General features: G+C 45.3%; 1 protein-coding gene across 5 annotated transcripts in view; it reads right to left on the reverse strand.

Moving 5' to 3' along the window:
• Positions 1-53: 53 nt before the first annotated feature.
• The window catches only part of SACS (sacsin molecular chaperone), a 33337-nt gene continuing 6067 nt past the window's right edge, over positions 54-27323 (reverse strand). Inside the window, exons 2-11 of one of the 5 annotated variants that reach the window (XM_061563790.1) lie at positions 26158-26234; positions 22472-22767; positions 21147-21294; positions 20075-20159; positions 18266-18351; positions 17985-18096; positions 17096-17242; positions 15336-16812; positions 14224-14321; positions 54-13075 (exon numbers count right to left, since the gene is read on the reverse strand). In XM_061563790.1, coding sequence (XP_061419774.1) covers positions 1542-13075; positions 14224-14321; positions 15336-16812; positions 17096-17242; positions 17985-18096; positions 18266-18351; positions 20075-20159; positions 21147-21294; positions 22472-22749 — 13965 coding nt within the window. In that variant the 5' untranslated portion in view covers positions 22750-22767; positions 26158-26234 and the 3' untranslated portion in view covers positions 54-1541. Of the gene's footprint in view, positions 13076-14223; positions 14322-15335; positions 16813-17095; positions 17243-17984; positions 18097-18265; positions 18352-20048; positions 20160-21146; positions 21295-22471; positions 22768-26157; positions 26235-27323 lie in introns of those variants that run through there. The other 4 variants (XM_061563791.1, XM_061563788.1, XM_061563789.1 and 1 more) reach the window with 4 other exon arrangements.

Consider the following 27323-nt stretch of genomic DNA (forward strand, 5'->3'; position numbering starts at 1 on the left):
AAAACGAATGATAATGTTCACAGGAACAGTAGCCATGGTAGCCGCGATAATCAGGCTAAGAAGGCGAATGGATTGAAGGCTTTTCTACTTCGGTGGATCTAACCAAGAGGACATGGCAAGGTAGGGGAGATGAGTGGTGTGGTTCCCTGCACCCCAAAATCAGGGTCAGAAGTGGGGGCACAGACCCCCAGGGCTCCCACTTGGCATGGACCCTCAATTACTGCACTGCAAAGCTGATAAAAAAATAACTTGGCTTTGATTTACTACAGACTGTTCGAAAATGTTTTTTGTAGAATTTAAATGATTTACATAAAATTAGACGAAAATATTACGTTACAAAAACATTAGTCACCGGCGAAGGCCAGTTTCCGTCCGCAAGGAAGGAAAACAATAGGAAGGTTTGAATTCACGCTCACAATTTAAAATGTGTTTTAAGTGATGCCTCATTTAACACAGGTTGCTGCTGCTATGAGGGAAATCCGTTCCAACGTAGATTTTTGTTAATACATTTGTTCTTGTCATTAAAAAACCCAGAACACAACGTGGATTTCAAAAAGAGGGGACAAAAACAGCAGATAACGTGGAACAAATTTGACATAATACACCCTCAAAAGTTAGGATCGATCGAGGGCGCTGCCCATCCGCGGTCAGGGTAAGGATCGGGAGCAGTGCATTTAAGGTGGGGGGGGGGGGGGGGCATTGAACAAAAGGGGAGGCAATAATGTAACGAAACAAAACCAGAAATAAAACAACAAACGCCATGTCCAAGTTTTGTCATGTTTTCTCCCGGGAGCAGTGGTTACCACGTGCCCCCATTTTTCGGGCTATTCATACTGGGTTCTGCAAGAACGGGCGACACATTCCCTCCTCGTACTCCCCCCTCTCCTTCCCCTTTTAAATTGTCGCTGGGATGTTCCATTCCCGCCAGGGCAAGGAGAGTTCTATGCCAAAGTCACCAGGGGGAAGGGTTCACGGTCGAAGTTGATTTCTTTTAACAAGGCATTGTTGTAAACCAAAACAAACTAGAATTCTCATGTACGTACAAAAATACATGCATGTCAAATTTATATTCCATATTTACAGAATTAATTTACACTTTAACATATCCGAGTGGATGCACAGGTAATCTTTCAGTAAACTGGGAGTGGTGATAGCTGATTAGTAAATACGATCCAGGTGATTCTATTGATAAGGCACAGCAGCTCCTCATTCATGGATGTGTTTACCTGCTTTGCCCAATCGTGTAGAAACAATGGATGCCCCAACATCATTGTGCTTGACATTCACGACACGTGTATACAGTGACCATATATATTCAGTTTGTGTGCGGCGAAACCCAATGCACTTGCAAGGAATGCATTACACAACACGTGGTAATAATACTATATGTGCCAAATAAAATACAAACCCCAACACTAAAAATTCATAATCGCAGGTATGCAACTTACGCGACAATTTACAAACAATCTCTGATACATTTTTAGATGAATTCAGGAAAATAAATAACATATAGCACACAGTCGAAACAATTTAAAACACATTTAGATTTTTTGTCTAATAAAATTTTCAATCCTGATAATAATCCTGCCGGTGATCTCAATCACTTTGAGGGAAACATCCGTTGGGAATCGATCGTTTGGTACTTGAGGAAACGGAAGGACATCTGGATACTGTGTTTTCAAGCCGTCTATGCCGAACATCTCCAGTGTGAGCACATCGTTCGCTAGCCCCAACAACAATGTGCTTTGCTCCTCCGCTTTCTGAGCCAGATGTTGCAAGTGGACATCTTTGTCCGCATGTCCTCTGACACAGTACTCGACAGCAATAAGCGCAAGCTTCACAGCCTGGTAACACTTAAAGCAGAGCCACTCGTTTGCATTTCGATGCAAATCGTTCCTTGCTGCAGAGAGATTAGCCCTGGCTTGCCTTATCCATCTCAGTGCTTCCACGGGATTCCCTGCCACCTTGGACGTTGGTGGAACAAACGCCCGATCAGACTGACTCCCACTCTGGGCAGAAGCAGAGAACTTCTCGCGGTAGCCCTGCTTCTCCTGCGAATGGCTCGTTGCTTCCTGATTCCAGGATTTGAAAAACTTCTCAAAGGAAAAACTATCTGCATAAAATCGCGCGGAGCCAAACGGACGTCTCTGAGACTTATCTTTATTAGACTCCATTGCTCCAGTTTCCAGCCTTCTAATCTCAGTCTGCAAGTGTTTAAACACCTCGTTCGCGATTTCTAAATGGTCTGCATTTTTGTCCGGATGCCATTTTAGATAAAGCCTACGAATAACCTTTTTACGTTCTGCTTCAGGACCTTTCCACGCCTGCTCTAACACCAAGGTGATGTCTGATAAAACGTCAGTGATGGAAATGGGCTTTTCTGTGTCGGGTACTTGCGCTTTGGGCGAATGCCTCTTTGTGCCCTCCGGTTTTGTGTCATCCGGCATCCTTCGGTGACTACCCAATTTCTCTTTGAACATACTCTCCTCCCTGTCTTGCATGCCTTCTCCATGACGTAGGAATTTGTACAGATCCAAAGAATTGACAACTTTATACTCATTATACCCAATATCGATCTGATAAGACTTTGTAAGTAAAGAATCATCCTCTTGGCTTACATCCACCTCTTGAATGATGACGGCATACGTGTATGTTGCCTGATATGAGAATGAACTTTCTTTACCTTCTGGGTCAACGAGGTAGCCAACATACTCTCCTGGATAAAACACATTCGTGGGATCCATAAGCAGAAGGTGGTGGATTTCTCTGGGTATTGGAGTTCCTGGAAGAGGTAGCTCCATCTTTGATGGCTCAGTAGTTATATCATATTTAACACCGAGGCTATCAAGTTTATCAGCTATCCGGTAAATATCAATACATCCAAGCATTGCAATCAAATATGAAGTATCGGATATGAGATTGTCTGCTGATGACTTAATGGTCATAGCCAAAGCGAGAAGGAAGTTGATGTCCTTAAAGTCAGAATGTTGAACGTAAAGATGGATTGAAGAGGTGCTAGTTTTTTTCAAAAAAGCCAGTGTTTCACATTTACTTTTTGGGATCATCTCGTTCTCTTTCAGACGAAGAGTTGTCTGCAGTTTCTCAAAGCAGGATACCCTTAGACTCACATTTAAGGCCTTGCACAGCATCAGTGCCCTTTCTTCGTTTGCTAAGAAGGCATTTTCACTCTCGTGTTTCATGACCCTGACCAGTCCCGCTGTGAACTGCTCCGAGGAGAGTAGCAGCTGCAATCGTCCCTGCAGCGAGCACAGCTTGCCATAGTGGCAAGGCTTTGGGTCATCTTCATCCAAGTGCTCTTCCAGAATGCTACTCAGGAGCCTCGGCCTGAGTTTCAGTGGGAGCAGCATGACGATCTTCGTGTGCACAGAGTGATCTTTCCCGAGGTAGCACTGCCCAAGATCCACCAGCAACGGCACTCCCATGTTGCTACCGAATATGCGGCTCTTATAATGGGGGGCATCGTCAAAGACTAAGCTGCCACTCTTCACCAGTTTCCCATCCGCGCTGGGCAGGAAGAGCATTAGGTCACGGATGTTTTCAAGCTCCGTGCGTATTCGCACGCTGTCCGTCTGCAAATTCTTAAAGAGGCCCGAAACAACTCGTTTTACTGTGCGCATCTCATTTGGTTCCAAGTGCTTCCCATTCGACTTGACGAAAATACGCGACAGAACATCCACATACTGCCGCACAGAAACGTTATCCTCTGTTCCAAGACACTTAAAATGATGGTGGAAGGCCCCGAGCTCCAAGGGAAGTTTGTGGAGATATGGCTTAAAGTCCGCTTCATTCTCTAGGTTTATTACAACCTCGTCCGGTTTTACTAATTTTCTCCCTTCATCCACTAAAACGAGAGGAACACCTCTCAGCTGATGGCGAAAATCCACTTTCTGAGAGTTCAAAAATCCGTAAATACTTTTTAAAACGGCAGCTCTCGTCCTGAGTGTGAATTCATCCACAGGTGCAACAGAGCAGATGTTTTTGCAGTGGACGATTACTTTTTCAATGGGTGGAAATAGGCTTACATTCAACGTAGTGAAAAGCTCTTCCAGTTGTTTCGGCCCTTTCTCCGCATTGCATTGCTTCTGCTCCCTAATGGAGGTGGGGCAAGCCTTCTCGGGGAGCAAGGGCGAGGCACTCCACAGTAACTGCATGGAATCCAGCCCCTTCATCTTGGGATTCACCTGGGAGTGGCTAAAGCGAATGAGGGGCAACGTGCCCTTGGTTTCCTGGAACTGCGGGTGAAGTTTCAGCAAGTCAGGCGGTGCTCTCTCTGGATACATGAAAGCGATTATCGACAAGTCTCTTAAGAAACTCCCGTTAAAAAGATCATCACGTTCAGTGAAAATGTGATCTAAAAAGGTGTCCACTGTCTTCTTGAGTTTCTCAAACGACCACTGCTCTGTTTGAGATCGATTTGAAATGTCGCGGGAAAAAAATATCAGCTGCTGCTGAGACAATTCGTGTTTGAGTCCAATTTGTTTCAGGAACTTATGCCATGATAACTGATAGACTTGTTGGTTGGTGGGGCTTTCCAATTCTTCCAATGTAGTGAAGAACTCATCAGGAATGAATGACCGTTCTGGTAGCATGACATCGTATATCTTTGTTTTTTTGTCAAAGAAGTGCTTTGCTGGCCTGAGACGGCCATCGGTGTCTGGGATGAAAGCCAGGCCCTCGAGTTTGGAACATATCTTCTCTTGCAACGCTTTATTTTCTTCCAATGACTTGATACGTTTTTTCAGGTAAATCACATGCCGCAGCTTTGCTTTAAAAGTAAGGCTATCGAACTTGGGAAGAATGTATTTCACATAGACGTCCAAGTCGTCAACCTGTGTGAATCCCAAGTACGTAAACAACTCTTGTAACTGGGGATTATCTTGAATGAATATGGCAGCGGTCGATTTGGTCCATACATCCATCTCGGCCGAGGGAATTGTTTTGGTCAGCACGTAGCATGACCTGTATTTGTGCAAATTAACAAAATTGCCATCTATGGTCTTATAACAAGGCAACATTCGCAACACCTGCAGGTCATCTGGATTTGTGACTTTCTTTATGTTTCTATTGAAGTACATAAGAAGGGTTTCATGGTCGTGTTCCTCTAGGTTGTTTTGGAAGCCAGAGGTCTTCAGCATATAACTAAGTAAGTTTAATATGCTGGAAGGGTTCTCGATGTTTGCCGTATATTTTGAAAAAATCAGTGTCAGATGGTTATCATGGGATGCAATTTTTGGCAGCATAAGCTGCAGAGAACCAGCCTTCATGAGTGCTGAAAAGAGGCGATCGTTGTGGCTGTGAGGAAATATCACAGCGTGAATCAGATTCAATGGCACCAAAATATTGTCTTTTTGTACCAAAGTTCCCACACTCGAGATTGTAAACGTAACAGCGGGAAGTAACGTCCACTCTTTGAGCGTGGCAATGGCCTTGTCGAACACCGTGTTTCCATCTGCTGTGTCTGCATCTTTTGACACCAAAGACGCAATGAATTGCCAGCATCGCCGAAGCCACGCTTCGCTCGCGAATGTATCTTTCCATTTCACCGGGCTCCTGCTGCGGTATTCACGCGCCAGCACCGCAGGGAGTAGCTCCGCAAAGCTGTCAATGTCAAACGTTTTGGCCACTCCGCTGTTTAAGAGCCTGTCCTGATACTTAGAATACATTGTGTGCATGAATATATCCTTACGTGAGGGCACAAGCTCATGATACGATGACAGAAATTTCGATTTTCTGCCATCGAACACCTGCAACACATCATCGAGCGTGACCAAGAGGGGAAGGCCCTCGAGAATGATGTCATTTTCCTCTGCGTCTTTAAGGCAGTAATCCACAAGGATTTTCAAGTTCTGAAAACTGTTTATTTTTGACTGACTCAACTGACAGGGCAGCTTCCCAATCTGGCAAATGGTATCTTTTGTTGAAAACGTCAAGAGAAATCCACGTACATCTTTCGGGGTAACAAAGTGAACCGGAACGCCTGCTTCTCGGAAGCAGTGATACACACAGCTGCTTTCATCCGACATGAACACCAAGTTGAATCCTATTTCCAGTAGGAGCTCCTTTAATTTAAATACGTTTTCTGCGATGGCTTTCCTGATTGTCAAATTGTATTCGATATTCCGAGCCGCCTGCAATTCATCTTGCAATAAATTGTCAAAAAAAGGCTTATCCTTCATGGGACTGGAGGTGGACGTCCATGTAATCGTGTAAGTTGTGTGCGTCTCGGTGCCTTGCCGTGCACTCTCGGATTTGCATTCCCTGACAACTGGCAAAAGCGGCTTCGTGTCGACGTGTATTGCTCTGTAAACCGAGGTCAGCAAGCGATGCCAGTCAGGCTGTATCGCCACTTTACTGAGCGGGAAAAAATACAAGTATTTTTGCACCAAATCTTGCAGATTGTGATGGGAAATGTTGGCCAAGACTGTGATGAAAGAGGCATTTGATTTAAAATAGTGTTCTCGCAACTGAAGGAGGAGCTCAACATACGCCGGTGATATGAGTTTGGTCATCAGGGCAGAGTTCCAATAGCTGCGGACACCAATGCCATTGTCATCCCTCCACAGGTTTCTCCTGGAGGAATCGAGAGCAAAGTGTCCATTGACATGCACTGGGAGGCCAGTCTCGAGTGACAGTGGGAGAAAGCAGAAGGCCCGGTGAGGCTTTTTATAGTTGTGGCTTATACAGGCTGCAACACCTCCACGGGGCAGTAGGGAGATGTCCTCATTCCGGTGTGCAGCAAGAAGGTCTTGTGACAATTTGTCAACATCTGAAAATCCAATTCTGTTACAGATCATCCACGATGTTGCGTTTCCGTCAGAATCGGCAATGTCCATCAAATACGTCACCACCTGCACCGATATCTGGCTCAGCTGCCGCCTCCTGCCGATGGCGTCATGGATACTTGCGTAGAATTGTTTTCGTTTTTTGCGTTCCTCTTCGGTTAACTTTACTTCGACAGAATATAAGCTTGCCGTTGCACCAGTCACTTTATCAATTTCACAGATGGAAATTTTTTCGATGTGGTTTAAAAACAGCAAAAGCTCAGCCCCATCGGCCCTTATCTTGTCCAACAAATTGTGAACCATACGGTCTGACGTTGGGGTTTGGTTGATTTCAGATTTCCTGGCCATATCAAAATTGCGTATTGGAAAACGGAACATCGTCGCATTTTCGTGCGGAAAAGTATCCCCCAAAAAGGGATTGAGAACATCAGAGAACTGGGCTTTAAAATCTTCGTCAATGTTTCTAAACATTCTCCCTGGGCTAATCGAAGAGGCACCCGGTGCAAACCTGGCATGGGGATCAAATATGCACAACGTGTCATTGTTGGAGAGCAGCATTGGACAATCGGTGATATGATACACAGAATTGAAACCGATTCCATACTGACCCGTCTTACTGGGGTTTCCTCCCTTTGTGCCTTTCCCAATGTGCTGGATGCCTTTAATATCGTCTTCTGTGAAGGGCTGGTTGTTGTACACACATAGAGCGGCTCCCTGCAGGCTGCCCCATTTCTCATCAAAAATCCGATCTTTTGAGTGCTCCCTTGGGTCCCAAATGAAGTGAATCTCGGACGCTTTTGCGTCATCGGCATTTTGTAAAAGTTCTTTCAGCATCTCCTTTTCAGAGGGGTAGGCATTTAAAATGCTCTTGATTCGACTGGTTAGTTTTTCTTTTTGTCCAAACTCGCTTCCCAAATTGGAGAAATCAACACTGGAGGCATACTTCTCTAGTGCCTTGTGACGCTTCGGCACGGCCCCGAGTCTGACGGCTATTTCTCTCGGGATTTCCTGGTGGCAATATTTCACTGCAGAGTCTTTCACGGTTATCCAGGGGCAATCATTGTAGCACAAGTTGTCGACAGGAATCAACTGTCTATTTGTGTCTGGAAGAAACATGTGACTGCAGGTATGAGCACAGACACTCTGGTCTTGCTCTTTCACAAGGCTCCAGATTCCTTCCGTGACAATCCGTCTGCAGAGATGAAAATCTTCTTCCTCCAGACTCTCTTGACCATATTTCTTTTTTAGGTCATCCAGCACACTTGTAAAATCAGACACCGAAAATTCATCTTTGACACCGATGATTTTAAAAAGTTCACTATATTCCTTCCGCAGCTTTGTTGGAAGCTGGAATAAGTACGGGCATGCTGAAAAGTCCAAGTTGAATGCAACTTTTGAAGGAGACACAAAGCAGTTATCTACTAAAGTAATGTTGTGTTGACGCAACTCTTCAATAACTAACGATTTTGTATTTTCTTGAGCAGCCAAACTTTCATTCAGGAATCTGTAACACGAGTAACAAATATCTTCATGATCAGAAGTAATATTGACTTGTATCTTGGTAGCTGCTTTTAATTGAGCAATGACGGTTTGAACAGATGGCTTCTTTTGAAGCCCAAGAAGCTCCTTAACAGCCGCAGAGATTGAACCGCATCCCTTCTCAATGCTTTCATCTACTATTGGATGAAGCAGACACACCAAGTTCTGCTGTTCTATTGAGAAGAGTTGGTTTGGACTGAACAGGGTATTGGGTGAAAACTCACTGCCTTTCCATGACAATCCAACAACATCTGGCTTCACGAGGCATGGAATAAATGCCGTCTCTCTAAGTTTTTGTATCGTTTCACAGTCAACCCCATCACCTCTTTGCAATGCCTCGCCCATTAAAGTCAGCAGGATGCTTGCCCTCTGACGGGCCTTGACAGGACATTGTGCAGTCAGACCCTGCACAGACTGGGCTCTCTCCATCAGATCTGGCCAAGAAACATGGTCCTTGACCATTCCCAAGGACTCGAGCTTCAGGAGTCTCGTGGGTTCTAAATAGTCTGCAGTGGTACCACTGGGGAACCTACCGTCTTCCTCATCAAACAACCGAGATGCCTTACCCTGCGGGTGTACGAGCTGGGATGGGATGGCAAGACACAGATCTTTTGCAGTGCAAGGGATGCAAGGAATCTTGCTCAAGACTTCCTTGAACGTGTCGAGGAGCTCATCCAACACGTGCAGCACAAGCGGGTCGCGCAAATCCTGATGGATTTCCTTTATATTTGGAATGAAGATTTCTTTAAAGAACTTATTTTCCGTGAATGTTCTCATCGCAATGGCTTGCAGGCAATCGGCTTTTTCAAATGCTGCTTCCACCCAGGATGGCAACATTACTGCATGCACAGGCTCAGTTTGGGAATTTTGCAAGTACTTGGCAAATACTTTGAAGGCTGCTTGGCCTACAACTTGTTTTTGAAGGAGTCGGTTGTCCAGAAACCTTGCATTACACAAGGGGAACCAACTGTTGCCATCAAAAAACACCTCTGACGAGCTCAGTTTTCCACAGACCAAAGCTTTGTAAAAGCCACTGCAAATGGCTGAGAAGTCATTGTGGACGGTGCCAGGGTCCGGCCAGATGGCATGATAGATGTAATCAATCAACTCTCCTTCTATGGACATTCGGCGTAAAATATTCAGCGTGTTTATGTACGCCATCACAATGACACTTCTCATGAACAGCGTATTCCATTGACCTTTCAAGTCTAGTTTCCATATTTCTTTGCGGTTTGAAGACACTGCAAAGCAGCCATTCACATGCACCGGCAGTCCCGTTTTAATTTTGATTGGAAGGTAACAAAAAACCTCACCCAGAGGAGATGCGTTCTGCTGGATTTTCCAGCAGCCATCAACTGTTGCTTCTAAAGGAACGGCAATGCCACCACAGGGCAGCAAGCCCAGTTTCTTTCCTTCTTCCTTTAGACAAAAATCAAGAGCTTCGCCATCAACAAAACACGAGTGAAGGAGCCAATGCGATCTCTTCACGGATGTCTGCGCGGCAACAACACCGTTTGCTCTTTCCCCTGTTTGCGATGTTATTTCAAAATAAGATGCATTTTCATTGGCTGCAACTCTGTGTTGAACATCTGCGATCTGTCCGTCTGGCATTTCAGACTCCTCGATATTGATGCTGATAATACTCGAGCACTTGGGCAAGGGAAATGCCTGCTGCTTGCCTGACAGAATCACCTTCATTACTTTTGCAGACTCTAACAGGATGTTATGTGTACAGGAGCCTACTTTTGAGGCGCATACCTTTTTGTTCAAGAGAACCACATCTCTGGCTTGCTTGGGATCCTCTGACTCGCCTTTGATGAATTTCAATCGCATCGTTGTTACATTTTGTGTGAAAATAATCAGCCTGTAGCTGCTGTTCCTAAATTCGTCAATGAATGAGAGGGCATCCGTCAGACTGTAGTAGGTGTTGCTAATCTGGCTTGTGGCTGCCTCCTGCTCTGTTCGGAAAGATAATCTGAACAGCGTGCCCTGGTATTCATACGGAGCACTTCTGAGCAAAGGAAGCTCACAATTAAACACGTTCACAAATGGCTTGAACTGGTTTGGGAATTTCTGCAGTCTTTTGTGTTGCTTTACCCAGTTCACCTTGATACCGGGATTGGACTTGTCTCGGATGTGCTTCCCAAGATGAGTGATGTTGGGATCGAACATGACCATGTATTGTCTGCTCATAAATATCGGTATATCAGTGATGTGGTAAACCGAGTTAAACCCAAGTCCAAATTTCCCTACCTTTTCAATTTGCTCATTTTTTAGGGAGTGGCCTAACTTCGTGATGTTTGTAAAATCTTCATCTGTGAAGATAGCATTGTTAAATGCCCATAGAGCTGGACCATGACAAACAGCCATTCCCGAGTCCAGCAGGTTGTCTTTTATGTCCAAATTCTTTCGTAAATCAACCAAGAAACTGCATTCTGTTGCTCCTGCATCATCCGCATTCTGTGTGAGCTCCTTGAATGTGTCCGACACCGTAGGGTACTCCTGCAGAATGTTCTGAATCCTCACGGTGAGCGGCTCCTGCTGTCCAGACTGTTCAAAGCCCAAATTTTCTGGGTCAATGAGGCGTGTACTGAGGCAAGGGATGTTCAGCCACTCTGCAGTTTTCATTGAGATGTCTTCGTGAGCCAGATAAATTGGTTCATTGCTGTCGTCCAACAGTTCCTGCAAATCTTCCACTTTGATGTCACAGTAGGTGCAGCCATGAATCTCTTTCATGCAAAGTGTTTCAAGTGCATCATTGCAAGTTTGCTGTATTGGTATTGGAATGTCTTCACTTACATGTATATGGTTTTGGTGAAGCCATCGAATAATATTCAGGGCAAGCTGAAGGTCAGTTTTGGCAATGTCGGTCACATTCGGTTTTTCACTGTTTTCTTTAATTTTCTTTAAAACATCCACGATCTGAACAGGCGTGATTTCCAATAGGCAACCACAAAATGTAAACAGATCTTTGAAGTTACCGAGGGACTTTGGAAGTGTGTAGCAATACGGCTTCAAGTCCAGCTCCTGTGCGCGGGAGAGGCTCACCTCCGTTGGGATGCAGAAACACGTGTTCGTCCAAACCCAGGGGAAGTCAAGCCGCAGGAATACATCTCCGTCCGTCTGCAGGTGCTTTTGCATGTACTTGTAAACTTCAAGCAACATGTGCTGAAACAGATACCCTTCTCCTTCTGAAAACGATGTCGACGAGTACCAATCGACGACCGTTTTTAAGTGCTCGGTGACGTGATTTACGGAGGGCTCGCGGTAAAATCCGAGGAACTCTCCCACACGCTCGCACTCGACTTCCACAACGGGCAGCGACGACCCCACCACGCTGGCGTGGTGCGAGACACAGACATCGTTGGGCGAGTAGAAACACTCGGCCTCCCCCTTCCAGCACAGGGAAGCTGGGTAATTATTTGGTCTCGATCGCAAAGCTGGAATCCACTTAAGCATTTTTAATGCCTTTTCAGCTTCATCTGAATTCATTATATTCTTTAGGTTACGTTTTTTTAATATGTGCATCAGGTTTTGTGTCTTTTTAAGTAAGGTAGCATAGTCTAAGCTGCCCTTTCCCCACAGCTCTTCGACCTTTCTAGCCACCTGAATGAGGTCTCCTTCGCTCAAATGTTCCTCTCCCTTCAATCCCACTTGCCTCAGTGCATGGAGGATATCTGGCGACGAGAAGTGTGTGGAGGGAAACAACTCCTCCTGCCCAACCAGTAGCATCTTAAGGCTTTCTTGCTCGGGATCAAACAGATCACAGGGACGTAGCAGAACGCCGCTCGGCCCGCTGAGAAAGTGAAGGCTGGCTATCTCGCTGATAACAGCGGGCTTTTCTGCTCTTAGATACGCGAGACTGCTAAGAACCCAAATCATAATGTCTGTAGCCTGAGGCAATCCATAAAATCCACTCTCAATGTCCTGAAACATGAAGCCAAGACACTGGGTGGTTGTGAGCTGCGGCACGTGGACCATGCTGGTTATGCGCATCGTGGCTTCGTCGCAGCAATCCACGAGCGACTGCGAGAGTGGTACGTTGCCCGGCAGCCGGGCCGAGTGATGCAGCACCTTTGCGCCATCCAATTTTGTAAAGCACTCACTGTCGTTTGCCTCCGCGAGGCTCAGCTTCTTAAATATCGGCAACCGAACAAGCACGTGATGCTCCTGCTCCGTGACGTGCATTAATCCGGCCAAAAACTGTCGCAAAGCGATCTTTCTGTCAGGCGTCGTAGTTTCCAGGACGCGGCACGCTTGTTCCACGCCCACTCTAGCGAACACGTGGAGGATCATGGCTGGCAAAGGGGACAGGAGGTAGTCCTTGAGCAGCGGGTGATGGAGACACGGATCCAACTCGGCTATGACCACCCCACCCACCTGCTCCACGGTTTCTGCGACGAGCTCAGGCAGACGCACCTCTTTCTCCTCTCTCAGCACGAGCACCGAGTTTTTGACCAGGCGGAACAGAGTGACGGAACTATCCTCAGCGCGAATGGGTTTACGTGGGATTAAAGGCAGATTTTCAAATGCGTTCAAGTCGAGGGCAAATTTATGGTAAAGGTACCGCCACACGTCAGTCAGCCAAACGTGTGGTGGGTGCTTCTTGGTGCTATCTCCGGGACACCACGTCACCGAGAGATCTTTACCAGGAAACATTCTCCCCATGATGTCCGTCAGGAGCGTCACCGCATTGTCCGATGTCATTGTCCGGAGCCGTGACACCAACTCTCCTGCAAAATGGCAAGCACCATCGGAAACCTGTCGTATTCTTGTCTTGAAACACACATTTGCTCATACTTTTGTCAAGACGTGTCTGAACGCATTATTATACAAGAGCAATATACTCTTTGGTTCTTTCGGTAAAGTCACGTAGGTGAAAAAAAATATGTAAAAAATAAGAATAAAAATAACTAAAAGTGATTTAATTTAGTTATTCTTGTTCTAATTTTTATTTTCACCTACGTGACTTTACCAAAAGAACCAAAGATTGGATCCTTGCAGTCACGAAAACTTCAAATCTAGAACAGCAATATACTTTTCCAATGTTCATAAATTACTTAACAATGCTGTCACTTTAAAATACCACTCTCACAGCGGTGATACGGCCGCATTATAAAATATCGTGATGGAGACATCAACATGGCAAAAGCTGGCGATGCCACTGCACCTTCGCTCCAAACGCTTACGACCTCCAGCAGGTTCCGTAGCTGCTGGACAGCCAACACGCGGCCACCTCCAAGATCTGGACTCGTGGAGACCATTCCATCGTCCGTCTCAGAAATTGGCTCCCCGCCCCCCCTTTTTTAGTTATACGTGCATGCACTGAAGTACAGAACGTGGCCACATTTATAAATAATAAACTCACGTGTTACGTTGCCCACGTTGAAGCTAAACAAACAATAGCATTACAGTAATAGGTTGTTTTACCCTTTCAACTGGTACAAAACTGACACCTTTATACAAGGGATCATGTTTGCAATAACCACAACACAAGAAGTCAAAATGCAAACAAAAATAAACAACTCTGATAATGATATGCACTGTCCTTGAAGTTGATTGGTCCACACCCGAGACAGCTTTTCTTAGAGCCTAGTCTCCATTGGTGTTGGACCAGATGATGCCAAAAGGCGTACAACTTCAAGGACAGTGCATATCTTTATCATTATCAGAGTTGTTTCTTTTTGTTGCATTTTGACTGCTTGTGTTGTGATTATTGCAAACATGATCCCTTGTATAAAGGTGTCAATTTTGTACCAGTTGAAAGGGTAAAAAACATATTACTATATTTTGCCACTGGTAAAGGTGATCTCATAGTGTAAATAGCATTACACTTTATCCGAGGCAACAGACTCATGAGGATTTGGTAAATTATCCTTACCTTGCTTCGAGCTCTCAGCCAGCTTAATGAGGGCTTGTCTTGTCAACTCGCTGAGATTGTCCGATATAAATCTGGCGTCCATTCCATAGAACAGTTTCCTGTCATGTAAAAAAAAGAAAAACGTTTATTGAATGACCATTTTTTAAATATATAATGTATATTACAAATCCTAATGCCACATTATGAAAATAGTAAACGTTTTATATTTCTGTCGAAATGTTTTTTCATTAGAACACATGCACATCATCCAAACTATTAAGAAAAGTACACGGGCTTGGGCAGGGACGATGGTCAATGGTCAAGAATAATAACGGAGTGGCAGGCAGGGAATGGAACACGTTCAAGAGCAAGTCCACCAAGGAGATGGAGCGAGATCAGTTCATGTGCTGGATAGATTGCTACATCTCAGGTTCGTGAGATGTGGCAGTGGTTTGGGAAGACCTTTATCAAGCAGTGGATCGATCGTGGCTGATAATGACGATGATTAATGTTTTTACAATCAAAGTGGAGATAACCGATTAAATGAACAACATACTTGAGGAACTGAGGTATGATTGTGATATTGGTTCATTAACACATTCATTATCCATCCAAGAGGTCTCAATAGTCCAAAAGATTGCAAAAATAGGGGCCGTGCTCCGAGAGCCAATACAAATACTGACCCAATATTGTTACATTTTCTGGAAACGCCGACATTCAAACACGCTCGAAAACCTCCATAATATTGCTAACGACTCTCATTTCACAAAGGCCTTCAAAAGGGCAGAACACCTCATGGGTGCTATTAGGACAGACTTTCTTGGGAGCCTTATCAGTGGCCACCAAATCATAAAACGCATTTCAAAATGTTTTTGAATCTGCCTGTTGATGGACTCTATAACTTTTGACACCCGGTGGTTTTACATGCACGGTGTGGTCGGTGTAAATGAAGATTATACCGGAGTGAATATCTTTAACATTACTTCTGCACTTAACAGACCTTATATGCTTCAGGTGACAATAATCCACATACCCAGTGTTTTACAAAGCCACCCTTACATCCGCATCCAGCTGAGAGAATGGCTGACATGTTGCTTCTATACACTGAAATTAGCCTAGATACGAGAACTAACCGGGGATGCTCTTCTGACGGGATGTAGATCGGCAGCTCCTCATTCCGGCTGGGGATAAACGACGCGAAAGAACCATCTTGCAGAGGCACCAGTGTCAGGCCGTGCAGATCGCTGTAGTTGCCGTCGGACAGCACGTAGCCGAGCAGCGGCAGCCTGTCGTCATCGCTCACCGTGACCCTGCTCGTGCGCAGCGTGTGCCGGAGCAGTGCGGCGCTCACGGTACGGATGGGGGCATCCGGACTGTACTTCTCAATCACTCTACAGATATTCGGTGGAGCCACGACTACCGGCACGCCTGCGCGATTTAAATAGCCGAGAACAGCTTGCATCGAGTCACCTTTTTGGCCGCTTTCAAAGAAGACCCCGTCCGTTATCTTAATCCACTTTCCGCTCATGGAAAGCACCACAGGCTTTTGAAAAAGCTCACTGAAGAAGGGCTCTAAAATGGGCTTCCAATGAACTTGCATTTTCTCCACGTCTGGCCAGACGTTGTAGACTTTATCTGGGTCTATGGGCTTGGCTTTGCCCTGCTCTTGCGCCTTCTTAATTGCCTCCAAGATCAAAGTGGCGTACGCTTTGGGTACCACATTTTTGACGAGGAGATCATTCCACCAAGCCGCAGGATCCCGATACTGATCAATTTCTCTCCACCGAATGCTTCTGCGATTATCTGTCAACCCAAAGTAGCCATTGACATGAACTGGAAGCCCAGTCTTGCTCTCTTCTCCAGGAGGCAGAGGGAGAAAGCAAAACGTTCTTCCGACAAAAGCAGCAACGGCGCCTTCATCGCTCTCGCTCCCACCGGCGGTCAGTACTGCCATCTCGACCATCGGGAGGTACTTGAGGTCATCGGAGAGGCTGTCCAGCTCCTTGGACAAGCCTCTTCCAGCAATACTGCTGGCCACGAGCCAGGACGTTTCGCTAAGCCGTACCCCACTGGGCGTGCTCTCTTCTACGCCAATGACGAGGGGGTATGACAGTGACGTTACGGCCCGAGTTTGTCGTTTGTGCAAATATTGGCCAAAGGCGGCGTTCAAGCCTTGCAGACGCCAGCGTCGGCTTTCTGGGCTCTCTGTGGCCTTCACTTTAAACAAAGCCTTTTCATTGCCGTCCGCTGTCCGCAAGTGTACAGATATCATTTGGACATTCTTTAAAAAGAGCAAAACTGTGTCTGCGTCTGCTTGAAAGGAGTTGAATAATTCCAAAACCTTCTCCTTAGTGTAGATGGTACTGCTTAAAAGAGAGGGAGCCGTCCGGAGTGGGAAGCGAAAGATGGTGCCTTTGAAATATCCGGCATTAAACGTGGCGAGGGAACAACCGAAAATGTCACAATAGGGGCTAACGTGGTCTGGAAATTTTGCGATCTCTTTTTGGTCGGATTTGAGATGCCAACTCATTCCAGATTCGTGGGGCCCAAAGAGGCGTTCGTGTGGGTCCAGCATTCCGAGCTGGGCTCCGCTCAAGATGCTGGGGAAATCTGTCGAGCAGAAACGGTGGACATTAGTAATTAACACCGTGGGCTTGAAAAGTAAAATGTTTTATAACAAGGAAAAACTGCCCTCTTTTTTACGTGCGATGAAAAAGGAACAATAACCAAACATCAACCAAAGTAAAGGAGGTCTCATAGCAGTATCAACCAAAGTGTTATTAAAGTAATATAATGGACAGAGCCTAATGGAAGATCATGATCGATCACATCTTTCAGGACATGGCACACAGATAGTTATCGACGCGTGTGTTGGGCTGCTACGGTAGTCCACCTGTGATGTGGTAGACGGAGTTGAAGCCAATTCCAAATCGCCCAACTTTGAGGGGATCATCTTTCTTCCTGCTTCGTGCAGTTTCCTGGATACCCCTCCAGTCGTCGTCCGTGAACACGGCATCATTGAACACGTACAAGGCAGGCCCTGTAGTGATAAACACAACATTGGCAAAGAATGGTTCTTCACAACATATAGAATTGTAACATGAACGCAATGATAATGCAGGTAAAAGTATAAAAAAAACATATTTTGCACTATTTAAGGCATACTGCGTGTATGTAAAGCTTAACACTGAACTTGATAATTAAAAGTAACGTAACGAGGTGTTTTCAATCTGCGCGCAATACTTCCGGCAGTGACACGTGGTTTAAGAACGTGGTTGTAAACGGAAAATAAATGACAAACAAAGAGTGAGCAAAAAAGCCTCCAGAGACGAGCGCTTTGATTTACGCAGAAAAAGAGAGAGGAACACGGGGGTTAGAGAACTTACGGAGGTTAATGACCTCACCGAAACCATTAAGTAAAGTACATGGGCTTGTATGTATGCATGTTGAACTTTTTTCGCAGCGTACATAGCCATCCGTGCTAATCGGAGGACAGGATACAGAGTTAAGAATAATAGCCAAGTGGCAGCCAAGGAATTGAGCGGGTACTAAAGGACGCACACCTAGCAGACGGAGCAATGAGACCAGGTCATGTGGAGGTGCTGGACGAATTGTTGTGTTGCAGGATGGTGAGACCTGGTGGCAGCTAGGAGAGGCCTTCATCCAGCCGTGGATCAATCATGGCTGATGATGATTAAGTGTGTGCATGCGGATCGATCTGACGAATAATTGCGAGCAAGTGTTTGCTGCTCTGCGTGGAGCACGTAGAGTAGGGCGTGTACCTTGAAACGCTGCAAATTCACTCGAGTGAAGAGAGTCGGTTCCGAAGGATTTCTCATCGAACAGAAACCTCACCTCCGTTGCTCCGGCATCTTCGGAATTCTGAATCAGTTCCTGATTAAAATTCGAGACGTTTTACAATCACACATTAACATGGTAACTAACACAGTTAAAAATACGTTTCAAAGAGCTTTTGAATACAATATCATTAACATAATGATTTCAAAATGAAAATTAAATCTGTCAAATACATTTTGACTGTTTTTCATTAAAAAAAATCTACCTTTAGGATCTGGCCACCATCTGGGTATCTGCGCAGAATGTCCTTGAGGAAGTCCACCAGAGGAGGGGTTGACTGCCCAAACCTCCCTTTTGTTTCAATGAGACACGAACATGAGTAAAAAATCCATTATGTACAGTACGCGCATGCAGCGCCACACATAAACATGACGTCAGAGGGATTTTCTGCTCAAAAAAGCATCAAGGCGATGCTCATCTCCCACTTACAGCCCTGAGCCAGTGGGGGAAATACCACGTTCCAACTTCTCCACAAAGTGGTACCCATTTAATGGTTCTTTCGGTAAACTAACGTAGAAGGGAAATAATAAAATAATATATATAAATATATAAAACTATAAAAATTCTCACGACGTTTCGACTGCAACACAAGCAATCATCAGTCGAAACGTCGTGAGAATTGTAATAGTTATATATTTATTTATTTCCCCCTTCTACGTGACTTTACCGAAAAAACCAAGAATATGAATCCCTGTAGTCACGAAAGCTTTAAATAAAAATTTGGTACCCATTTATTGAACCTAGAGAGATGGTGAGTTAGCCCCCGCCTGATGAAGACCGCTTTGTTGCGATTGAAACATAGTGGATTTTTTGCTTTTATTATTTTCAAGCTTCAAATCACGATTTATTTCCAATTTATTTTTTAACAAATATTTTTATTACATAAAAAAAAATAGTTTCTATCTACGTAATTTTACCGAAAGAGCCAAGAATATGCAACCATCCAATTGTGAGTTGCTCGCTCTAGCGCTGAGCCACCTGTCCTGCTTACACCTAAATACATGACAGGGATGGGTGAAAAAGGAGAAGTATGTATCTAGAACTTCTGTCGCACCGGATGTAGCCAACCGTGCTAATCGGAGGTGCAGGGGAAGGACAAACTGAACACAAAAAGCACTTCTAAAGAAATTAGTTCTCATTCTAGATTTAAAAGTGCATAGCTCCAGTGGCTTTCTAATATCGGAAGCAAGAGGGTTCCAGACAGCCGCAGAAGCGCATCTGAAAGCGCGCGATGCAGTGACCGTTTTTGTTCGATGGCCAGCCAAAAGCCGCTGCTGCGAGGATGACCTGAGTTCGCGTGATGACGGTTTATGCTCCTTGACGAGATCAGCGACGTATTGTGGTTCATTTGTGGCAAGCACCTTATATGCAATGAGTGCGACCTTACAATGTATTCGTTCGGCCCAATGCAGGTCGGCAAGCGCTGGGCAGACATGGTCGGATCTTGCAGTACCCGTTACGACACGTGCCATAGAATTTTGTACATGCTGCAGCTTCTTGGTTCTTTCGGTAAAGTCACGTAGAAGGGAAATAACCCAGCTTAAATATACGCTGCCAAGCGTGGTAGTGCCCATTCAGACGCTGTCTTTCCGACAGACCTGTTCTTCACCTGAGGACGGCTGCTTGCGTTGTGGCCGAAACGTCGTGAGAATTATTTTATAATGTTTTTTATTTATTTATTTTTTTACTTTATTTTTTCCCTTCTACGTGACTTTATTGAAAGAACCAAGAAGATGAATCCCTGCAGTCACGAAAGCTTTAAATCGAGACGCTGCAGCTTAGTAATGTTTTTGCCGGAGAATTCTGCAATATTCTCGAGAGGAAGCGAGACGAAGCGAGAAGGGTTTGCCGTGGCCAGGTGGATGAAGTGATGGTTAACGACGGAGGACTGGGCAGCTGAGCGGGTTAACGCAAGGCAGCTGGGAGATTACGTGACGAAGGAAGGCAGATGGGTAAGTGGGTAGGTGAGCAGACAGATATGCAGTTACACAGGTAGGCAGGTGTGTAGCTCCACCTGCGCCAAGAAGGCCGCGGCCCTGTAGGGTCAACGTGGGCGTCCTGTCCTTGGCCACAGTAGAAACTGCGACGAAATCTGGAACCTTCAGCCAAGAGAAATGTGAAACAGAGAAAAAGCAAATACACGTGCGATGTCATTTACAAGCATCTTCACCATCTATATAAACCAAATAAATAATCATGGGCATGTCAGAACTGACCGCCGTAATTCTATCTTTAATTTGTTGTTATTTACATTGTCCACAATATTTATGGTTCTTTCGGTAAAGTCACGTAGAAGGGAAATAATCAAATAATCCCTTCTACGTGACTTTACCGAAAGAACCAAGAATATGAATCCCTGCAGTCATGAAAGCTTTAAATCAAAATTGTCCACAATGTCGCGATTGAAAATGTTGTATTGTGTATCATTGAGTTTTGCATCAAACTACGATCCATTTCTAACAGAGAGGGTCCATACCTATAAACATTTGGCAGTTCACAAGGCAAGGTTCAAGCAAGCCTTACCCTGCTGATGAGAGACAGTGAACGTCCAGATTTTTTCTTGTGCTGAATCAATGCTGCTGAATTTATGCACTTCCATAAGGCCGTGGAGATGATGGTATGTGTTAATGAATACTTAAATTGTTTTAAGAATGGAGGAACGGATATATGTAGGAGTCGTACTGTCGGTTTATTTATTCTGACATACTTCAATCTGCAATATCAGTTATACTGTTCAGTAAATGCTGATGTAGCAATGTACTTTTCCAAACCCACAAATGCCAATCAGGCTGCTCAGCACCAGCAGAGGACCCATGCTGTCACGTTCATCATAACCACACCGGCCTGTGCTGACATGCCGGTCACAACTACTGGCGTGAAAATGCTTGACCATTTTTAATAGATGAAACATGTAATTCTGTATGTTTGACAGACACCATAAAAGCACAAGAATGTATTTTTGCAAGCTGCTTGGTGTGTTTATGTGCCCATAAAAAAGGCAGTGTGTGTTTTCCTTACACGAGCTTTCCATGGCTCTGGTTATTTTTAATCCAGATAATTATTTACATAAACCGTGGTCATTTTACCTCTTTCGTCTCAAAAAAGAGTCTTTGCTCAGCAGTCGGATAACCAGTGTCTTTGAAGATGAGCTCTTTGATGTCTTTGGCTGTGCACCACGCGTCGACTTGGTACGCTCTGGGGCCCAGGTACTCGTGCAGAATGGTCACCTCCAGCCTAGGCAACACAAAACAAAGTGTCTAGACAGTGTTCTTCCCAGCCTGTGCTTCTTGCAGTACCACGGCCGCTCTGCACAGCCCTGGGAAGTTGTCCGCAGAAATGTTGTAGGAGCTGTTGCAGTCGTTCCAATTTTTTCACAAGACACCATGACTTTCACTGGCCATTGCACAAATGTTTGGATTCATGGCTCATCAACGCAGCAGCTGGCTCTTAACGGAATCTACTAATTGCTGGCATTGGTCAGCGATGAGTAGTTTTAACTTTGGCAAATAGGTTCAAGTGTATTGTTATTGGTGCGTGGTGGTCCACAAAAATGTGTTGACGGTTGGCAGTGACCGCAGGGATCCAGAAAGATTGAGAACCCTTGACCTAGACCAGTGGTGGTCAACCTGGGGCCTACAGGCCCCATGCATCCCATGGAGCCCCTCATGGTGGCCTGGTCTAAACGTCTCTTGGGCAATGCGTGGGGTCACGATTAGTGCACAAGCACGATTTGACGCTTGTGGCCCACTGAGGTGTACGACGGCCACTCTAGTGGCCTTGCTAGCTAGTCTAGGTTACAGCGGTCCTGTGCAAGCCAAGTTTTTACCCAATTGTGACCATTTTGTTGATGTCTGCAGCATAAATATTTCCATATGAGAATCCAATTTTACATTTTAAAGTGTGAACACCATTTTGTCAAGCTTATATTTTCTCAGTGAAATAAAAAAAAAGTTACTCCATTGGCTGAAATCTGTCAGATGGTGCTTTCCCTTACCATTCATAACCCATCTCATACAAGAGCAATTAGTGACCAAATGTTTATTTTTTCATATGAATCTAAATAGTTGAAAAATGGCGTTTGTGGTATTAAAGAATTAAAGTGATTTCCTGCTCAAATGAGCATTGAGGCGGTGCTCGTCTCCTGTTTACAGTCCTCGATGGTGAGAATTCCTCTGGTGTGCCACGTCCATCTCCAGGACAACCAATGTTGACTTGTCCACAAAACGGTACCCATTTCACTGTCCACAGGGGGATAATGAGCCGAATCAACCCCCAACCAGGATTTGAACTTGCAACCTTTCAAATGCGAGGTGCTCACCTCTCCCGCCGAGGAGAAGCTGCAAAATTAATGGTCCTTTGCACTCGGTGTACATCGTGTCACTACGAATCTGCAAACGCATGGCGGCCTCACCTGTGCTGTGTGTCCTGTGGCCGCCGCGTCAGCATTGCTGGCAGTGAACAGGCAGCACATACGGAGGAGGGTGCCAGCTGTCCACTGGCAGGTCCTGTATCACCAACAGGCCCTGTATCACCGGACAGTCTCGCCTGAAGGCATCCTGTGTCCGGCGCCTTGCCGGGCTGTGTCGCGATGGGGGGTGTGGGACGGTGCTCACTGCTTGGCATGCCAGGGAGCAGAGAGCAACCATCAGACTCCGGGAAGCACCAGCTGGAGGCAGACGCCGCGCTCATATTCTCAGCTGAACTATCCTGAAAAACAGTTTGAACAGGTACAGCCCACGCAGCGTGTCTATAAATAGTCTAAAAGAGTGATTCAACTTCTTGGTTCTTTCGGTAAAGTCACGTAGAAGGGAAATAATAAAATAATGAAAATGTTTTTGGAATTTCGGTTACCCAGGTCCGTCTCCTCTTGCAAATTAGACGCTAGTCTCCCGAGTCCTCGCCTGCTTAAACAAAATAAACTTGAACCACTCTTTTCGATTTAAAGCTTTCGTGACTGCAGAGATTCATCTTCTTGGTTCTTTCGGTAAAGTCACGTAGAAGGGAAGTAATAAAATAATAAAAATAAAAGCCTGGTGGTGTCCATTCAGACGCTGTCTTCCCGACAGACCTGTTCTTCACCTGAGGACGGCTGCTTGCGTTGTGGCCGAAACGTCGTGAGAATTGTTTTATTATGTTTTATTTTTATTATTTTATTACTTCCCTTCTACGTGACTTTACCGAAAGAACCAAGAAGATGAATCCCTGCAGTCACGAAAGCTTTAAATCGAAATTGAACGCAGGTACTTGACGTCGGGATTGTTGTCAGCATTTATTCTGTGGGTCAGAGAGCTGGACCCTAAGAAGCTTGAACATGTTGCTGGAATTTGAGCTCGGGTGTCCGAGACGAATGCTGGGAATTTTGTGGCACGGCCAAATAAGCCATGCAGAAGTCAGAAAGAGAAACATCGCAGGCGAGTGTTGCAGATGTGATTTGGCAAGAACGTCTACGCTGGGTGGGACGCATGTGCAGGATGGGGGAGGAATGATTGAAAGAGACAGACACTGGATTAGTCTCCACGGGTCCGACGACCAAGAGGGATGGCTTAGGCTACCGTATGTCGACTGTACCGCAGCTGCGGAATCTGCCAGAGGGTAAAAGCATTGGCTAGGTGTGGTGGCATCAGCGGCTTTGGCCGTTATATTTTTATTCATCTTGCAAAGGACCACAGTTGGAAAAGTAGAAATGTGCCGGAGGCCCCTAATAGAAGGATTATTCTTGTTAAGAAGGGGACCTTATTGATTCGAACAGCATACAACACATTTAGCACATACAACACACACAGAACAGTGCAATGCATGGCAACACTGCAGATTATTATACCACAGCACACACAAAACAGTGCAGCACACGCAGATCACTGCAGCACACACAAAGACAAAAGTCCCCCGTATAGCCTTAACAGACTATTGGGGCAAGTACTGTTAGCGAGCATCTATTAAGGCCGGCACAGCACTCGAGGGAGTTGATGACCAGCACCATGCCCAACCGCCTTTGTCTCCCCAGTGGCGATGTTTTTTACACACCGCACCAAGTATTTATTTGAGGCCGAGTCAACCTAGGGAAGGACCAGGACAAATTCAGATAATCGTCACCGGTGTTGCTCGCGAGCGGGAATCGAACTCGCCGGGTTCATAGCGCGGCACACTGACCGCTACACTACAGCACGCACAAAGACAAAGATCCCCCGTATAGCCTTAACAGACTGTAGGGGCAAGTGCTGTTAGCGAGCACCTATAAAGCAGTCCCTCCAGAAAAACGCGGAGTTTTTTGGTGATTGTTGCGGGCAAAAATCGTTGATTATGCGGCACGTTTTCTTAAAAAATGCGATGGAATATGCGGGATATTTATGCAATTTTATGCGATTAAATTGCGGAAACTTGCAAAAACTGCGGTTTGATGAAAAAGAGAAAAAAAAGTGATTCCCCCAACACCCTATTCACTAGGCTACTACTTTAATGTAAAGAGTCATTTCTTATTACTTCCTATGATAAGCAAGCATACTACATCACAGAAAGTGCTGGGAATATTTAAGTTCTCATCTTGTTTTATTTCAGACCTTAACAAACAGATGGCTCAAACTTACAAAACATTGAGTCGAACAAGTTCTGTAGCTTTACAAAATGAATATGCTACAACTTCTGTAAAAATAAATAAAATATTAAAAAATAAAATGTGTGCTTCCTGTTTTACAGAGGTAGCTATACAAAACAGACATCTGTTAAAATAAGTGTTTTCAGTGCACAGTAACGTAAGCAATACAGTAACAGTACAGTCTTACAGTAATGTAAATTTACATACTACTAACAAAAAAGTGCAATCTTACAACTGTAAAGTTGCATAAACTCCTGAATAAAACTAACTACGTAGCCTCTAACACTTCATAACGTTCCCATGGCAACAGGGGAAATGGCTGCGCTTGTGTGAAGTAAACGCAACATTTTTCAACTTTCTGCTAAGATATATGTGACTTTTTGCAACGAAAATGCGGGGATTATGAAATCATGCAAGCCCGCATATTTTGCGCGCGGAAATCTGCAATTTATGCGGCGAAAGTGCGGCGTATTTGAAAAAACGCGCCCCCCGCATAAATATGCGGACTTTGGCTGATTTTGCGTGGAATCTTGCGATCGCATAATCGCGTTTTTCTGGAGGGACTGATAAAGGCCGGCACGGCACACGAGGGGGTGGGTGGCCAGCACCACGCCCGGCCGCCTTCGTCTCCCTAGCGGCGATTTTCAAACATCGCACCAGGTACTCATTTGAGGCTGAGTCGACCTAGGGGAGGCCCAGGACCGGTTCAGATAATCGTCACCGGTGTTTGCCGTGAGCGAGAATCAAACCCGGGTCACCAGGTTCGTATCGCGGCGCACTGACCGCTACACTAGGCCTCGGCAAGGCAAGGTAATTTACTTTTTTTACCGGGTAAAAGGTAACGAGTAAAGGTGTCGACATGCCAAGGGGTAAGGTAAAGGGTAGGGTAAAGGTAGCTCGGAAGAATTACCCGGTAGGGTAAAGGTAGCGCGAAGTATTACCCGGTAAATACGGTGCCTTGTTTACCGCTAAAAGCTCTGTGGCGCAGTCCGTGACCTCCATTTAATAAGTAATATTTAAAACAACTTTATTAAAAACACACTTTTATTAAGTGGCCCCGAGGCTTGCCATAACGTAAGGGGCCGTGGTGATTTACAGCCAACGTGCGTTGAGCGTGGACAATTAGACCCAAACCAAAACATAACGTATACAAAAGAATGTAAAAAAATATATATTTTTTTAATGATATACAGTAATATAGTATTGTCATCAGTATGACATAAGTATACCAAGTTTGCAGTCGATGCCACATTAGGAAGTGGGTTAAAATTGAGTTACAATATTTGAGGATACAACAACAATAACGACAACAACAGAGTTAAAAGAAAGCGTGTAAAATTGGAATCATCGAGAGTATTCTATATGAATAAAGCGCTCTACCTTATAGCATTTACCGTTATAAACCTTGTTCATGTGTAGTAGTACCCCAGTAATTACCCTGTAATCGGGTAATTTGTATTGTGGTAAGGTAAAAGGTAGGGTAAAGGTAGGCTCGTTGTTTTTACCTTTTACTTTACCTTGCCGAGGCCTACGCTACACTACGGCACGAACAGCAGCACCCTGTGGCACGCACAGCAGCACCCTGTGGCACACACAGCACACAGAGCACACCAAGACGATTGTGGGGTGATGCACTGCGTGCTCAATGGCAGTGGAGAAGGCACATTGCCGTGGTAGGAGGAGCCAGGCTGCTCGCAGAGAAAATCAACACGAGGCACAAGACTCGTGCAGTCTTTGGCCGCTCACCGGTCACTGATGATGGTACCCTGGATCACATCAGTGAATACGCAGACCGTGCGTCACCCCACACCCCCTCCCCACATGCCTCCCTCCGCACAAACTATTACAAAAGTAATGTCTACGCATTCCGTTGGATTTCGCCCCTTCTGGGGGTGCAGTTCTTCGTCACCAGCTCTCTCTGGTTTAGCACAAGCAAACTCGTCTCATCGGCACAATCAACTCGCTTGAACCAATGCTGAAATGCCCGATGTTCATAGACATGGTCCGAGCTGTTATGTATGGGTCCTGTGCTCTACGAAGGCTTGAGCTACGACCAACAATGCCACACTCGCACCCACACTCAGATACATTCCATTGATCCCTCGCACCCACACTCAGATGCATCCCATTGATTCCTCGCACCCACACTCAGATGCATCCCATTGATCCATCGCACCCACGCTCAGATGCATCCGATTGATCCCTCGCACCCACACTCAGATGCATTCCATTGATTCCTCGCACCCACACTCAGATGCATCCCATTGATTCCTCGCACCCACACTCAGATGCATTCCATTGATTCCTCGCACCCACACTCAGATGCATCCCATTGATTCCTCGCACCCACACTCAGATGCATTCCATTGATTCCTCGCACCCACACTCAGATGCATTCCATTGATCCATCAGAGTCCATGGGGCCCATACCAACTATGAAAGTTGGTGATACCACCTAAGATGCAAAAATCTGAATCGGCAGTGAATCATGCAACGAGAGTATTATATAATCCTGCACCCTCATTGACAATATGCACAAAGTGGTATTGTTAAACAGGTGCCACCTTTAGGCCCATGTAGTTTCCATTCACTCACTTAGAAACCAATGACAATGCGTTTTAAGTCGTGTAGAACTACGTTCTAAGTGGCGCCTCTCGTTAAGGCGTGGCAT

This window comes from Lethenteron reissneri, chromosome 32 (assembly GCF_015708825.2).
Source record: "Lethenteron reissneri isolate LAM-NWPU_2019-01 chromosome 32, ASM1570882v1, whole genome shotgun sequence".
Lineage (NCBI taxonomy): Eukaryota > Metazoa > Chordata > Hyperoartia > Petromyzontiformes > Petromyzontidae > Lethenteron > Lethenteron reissneri.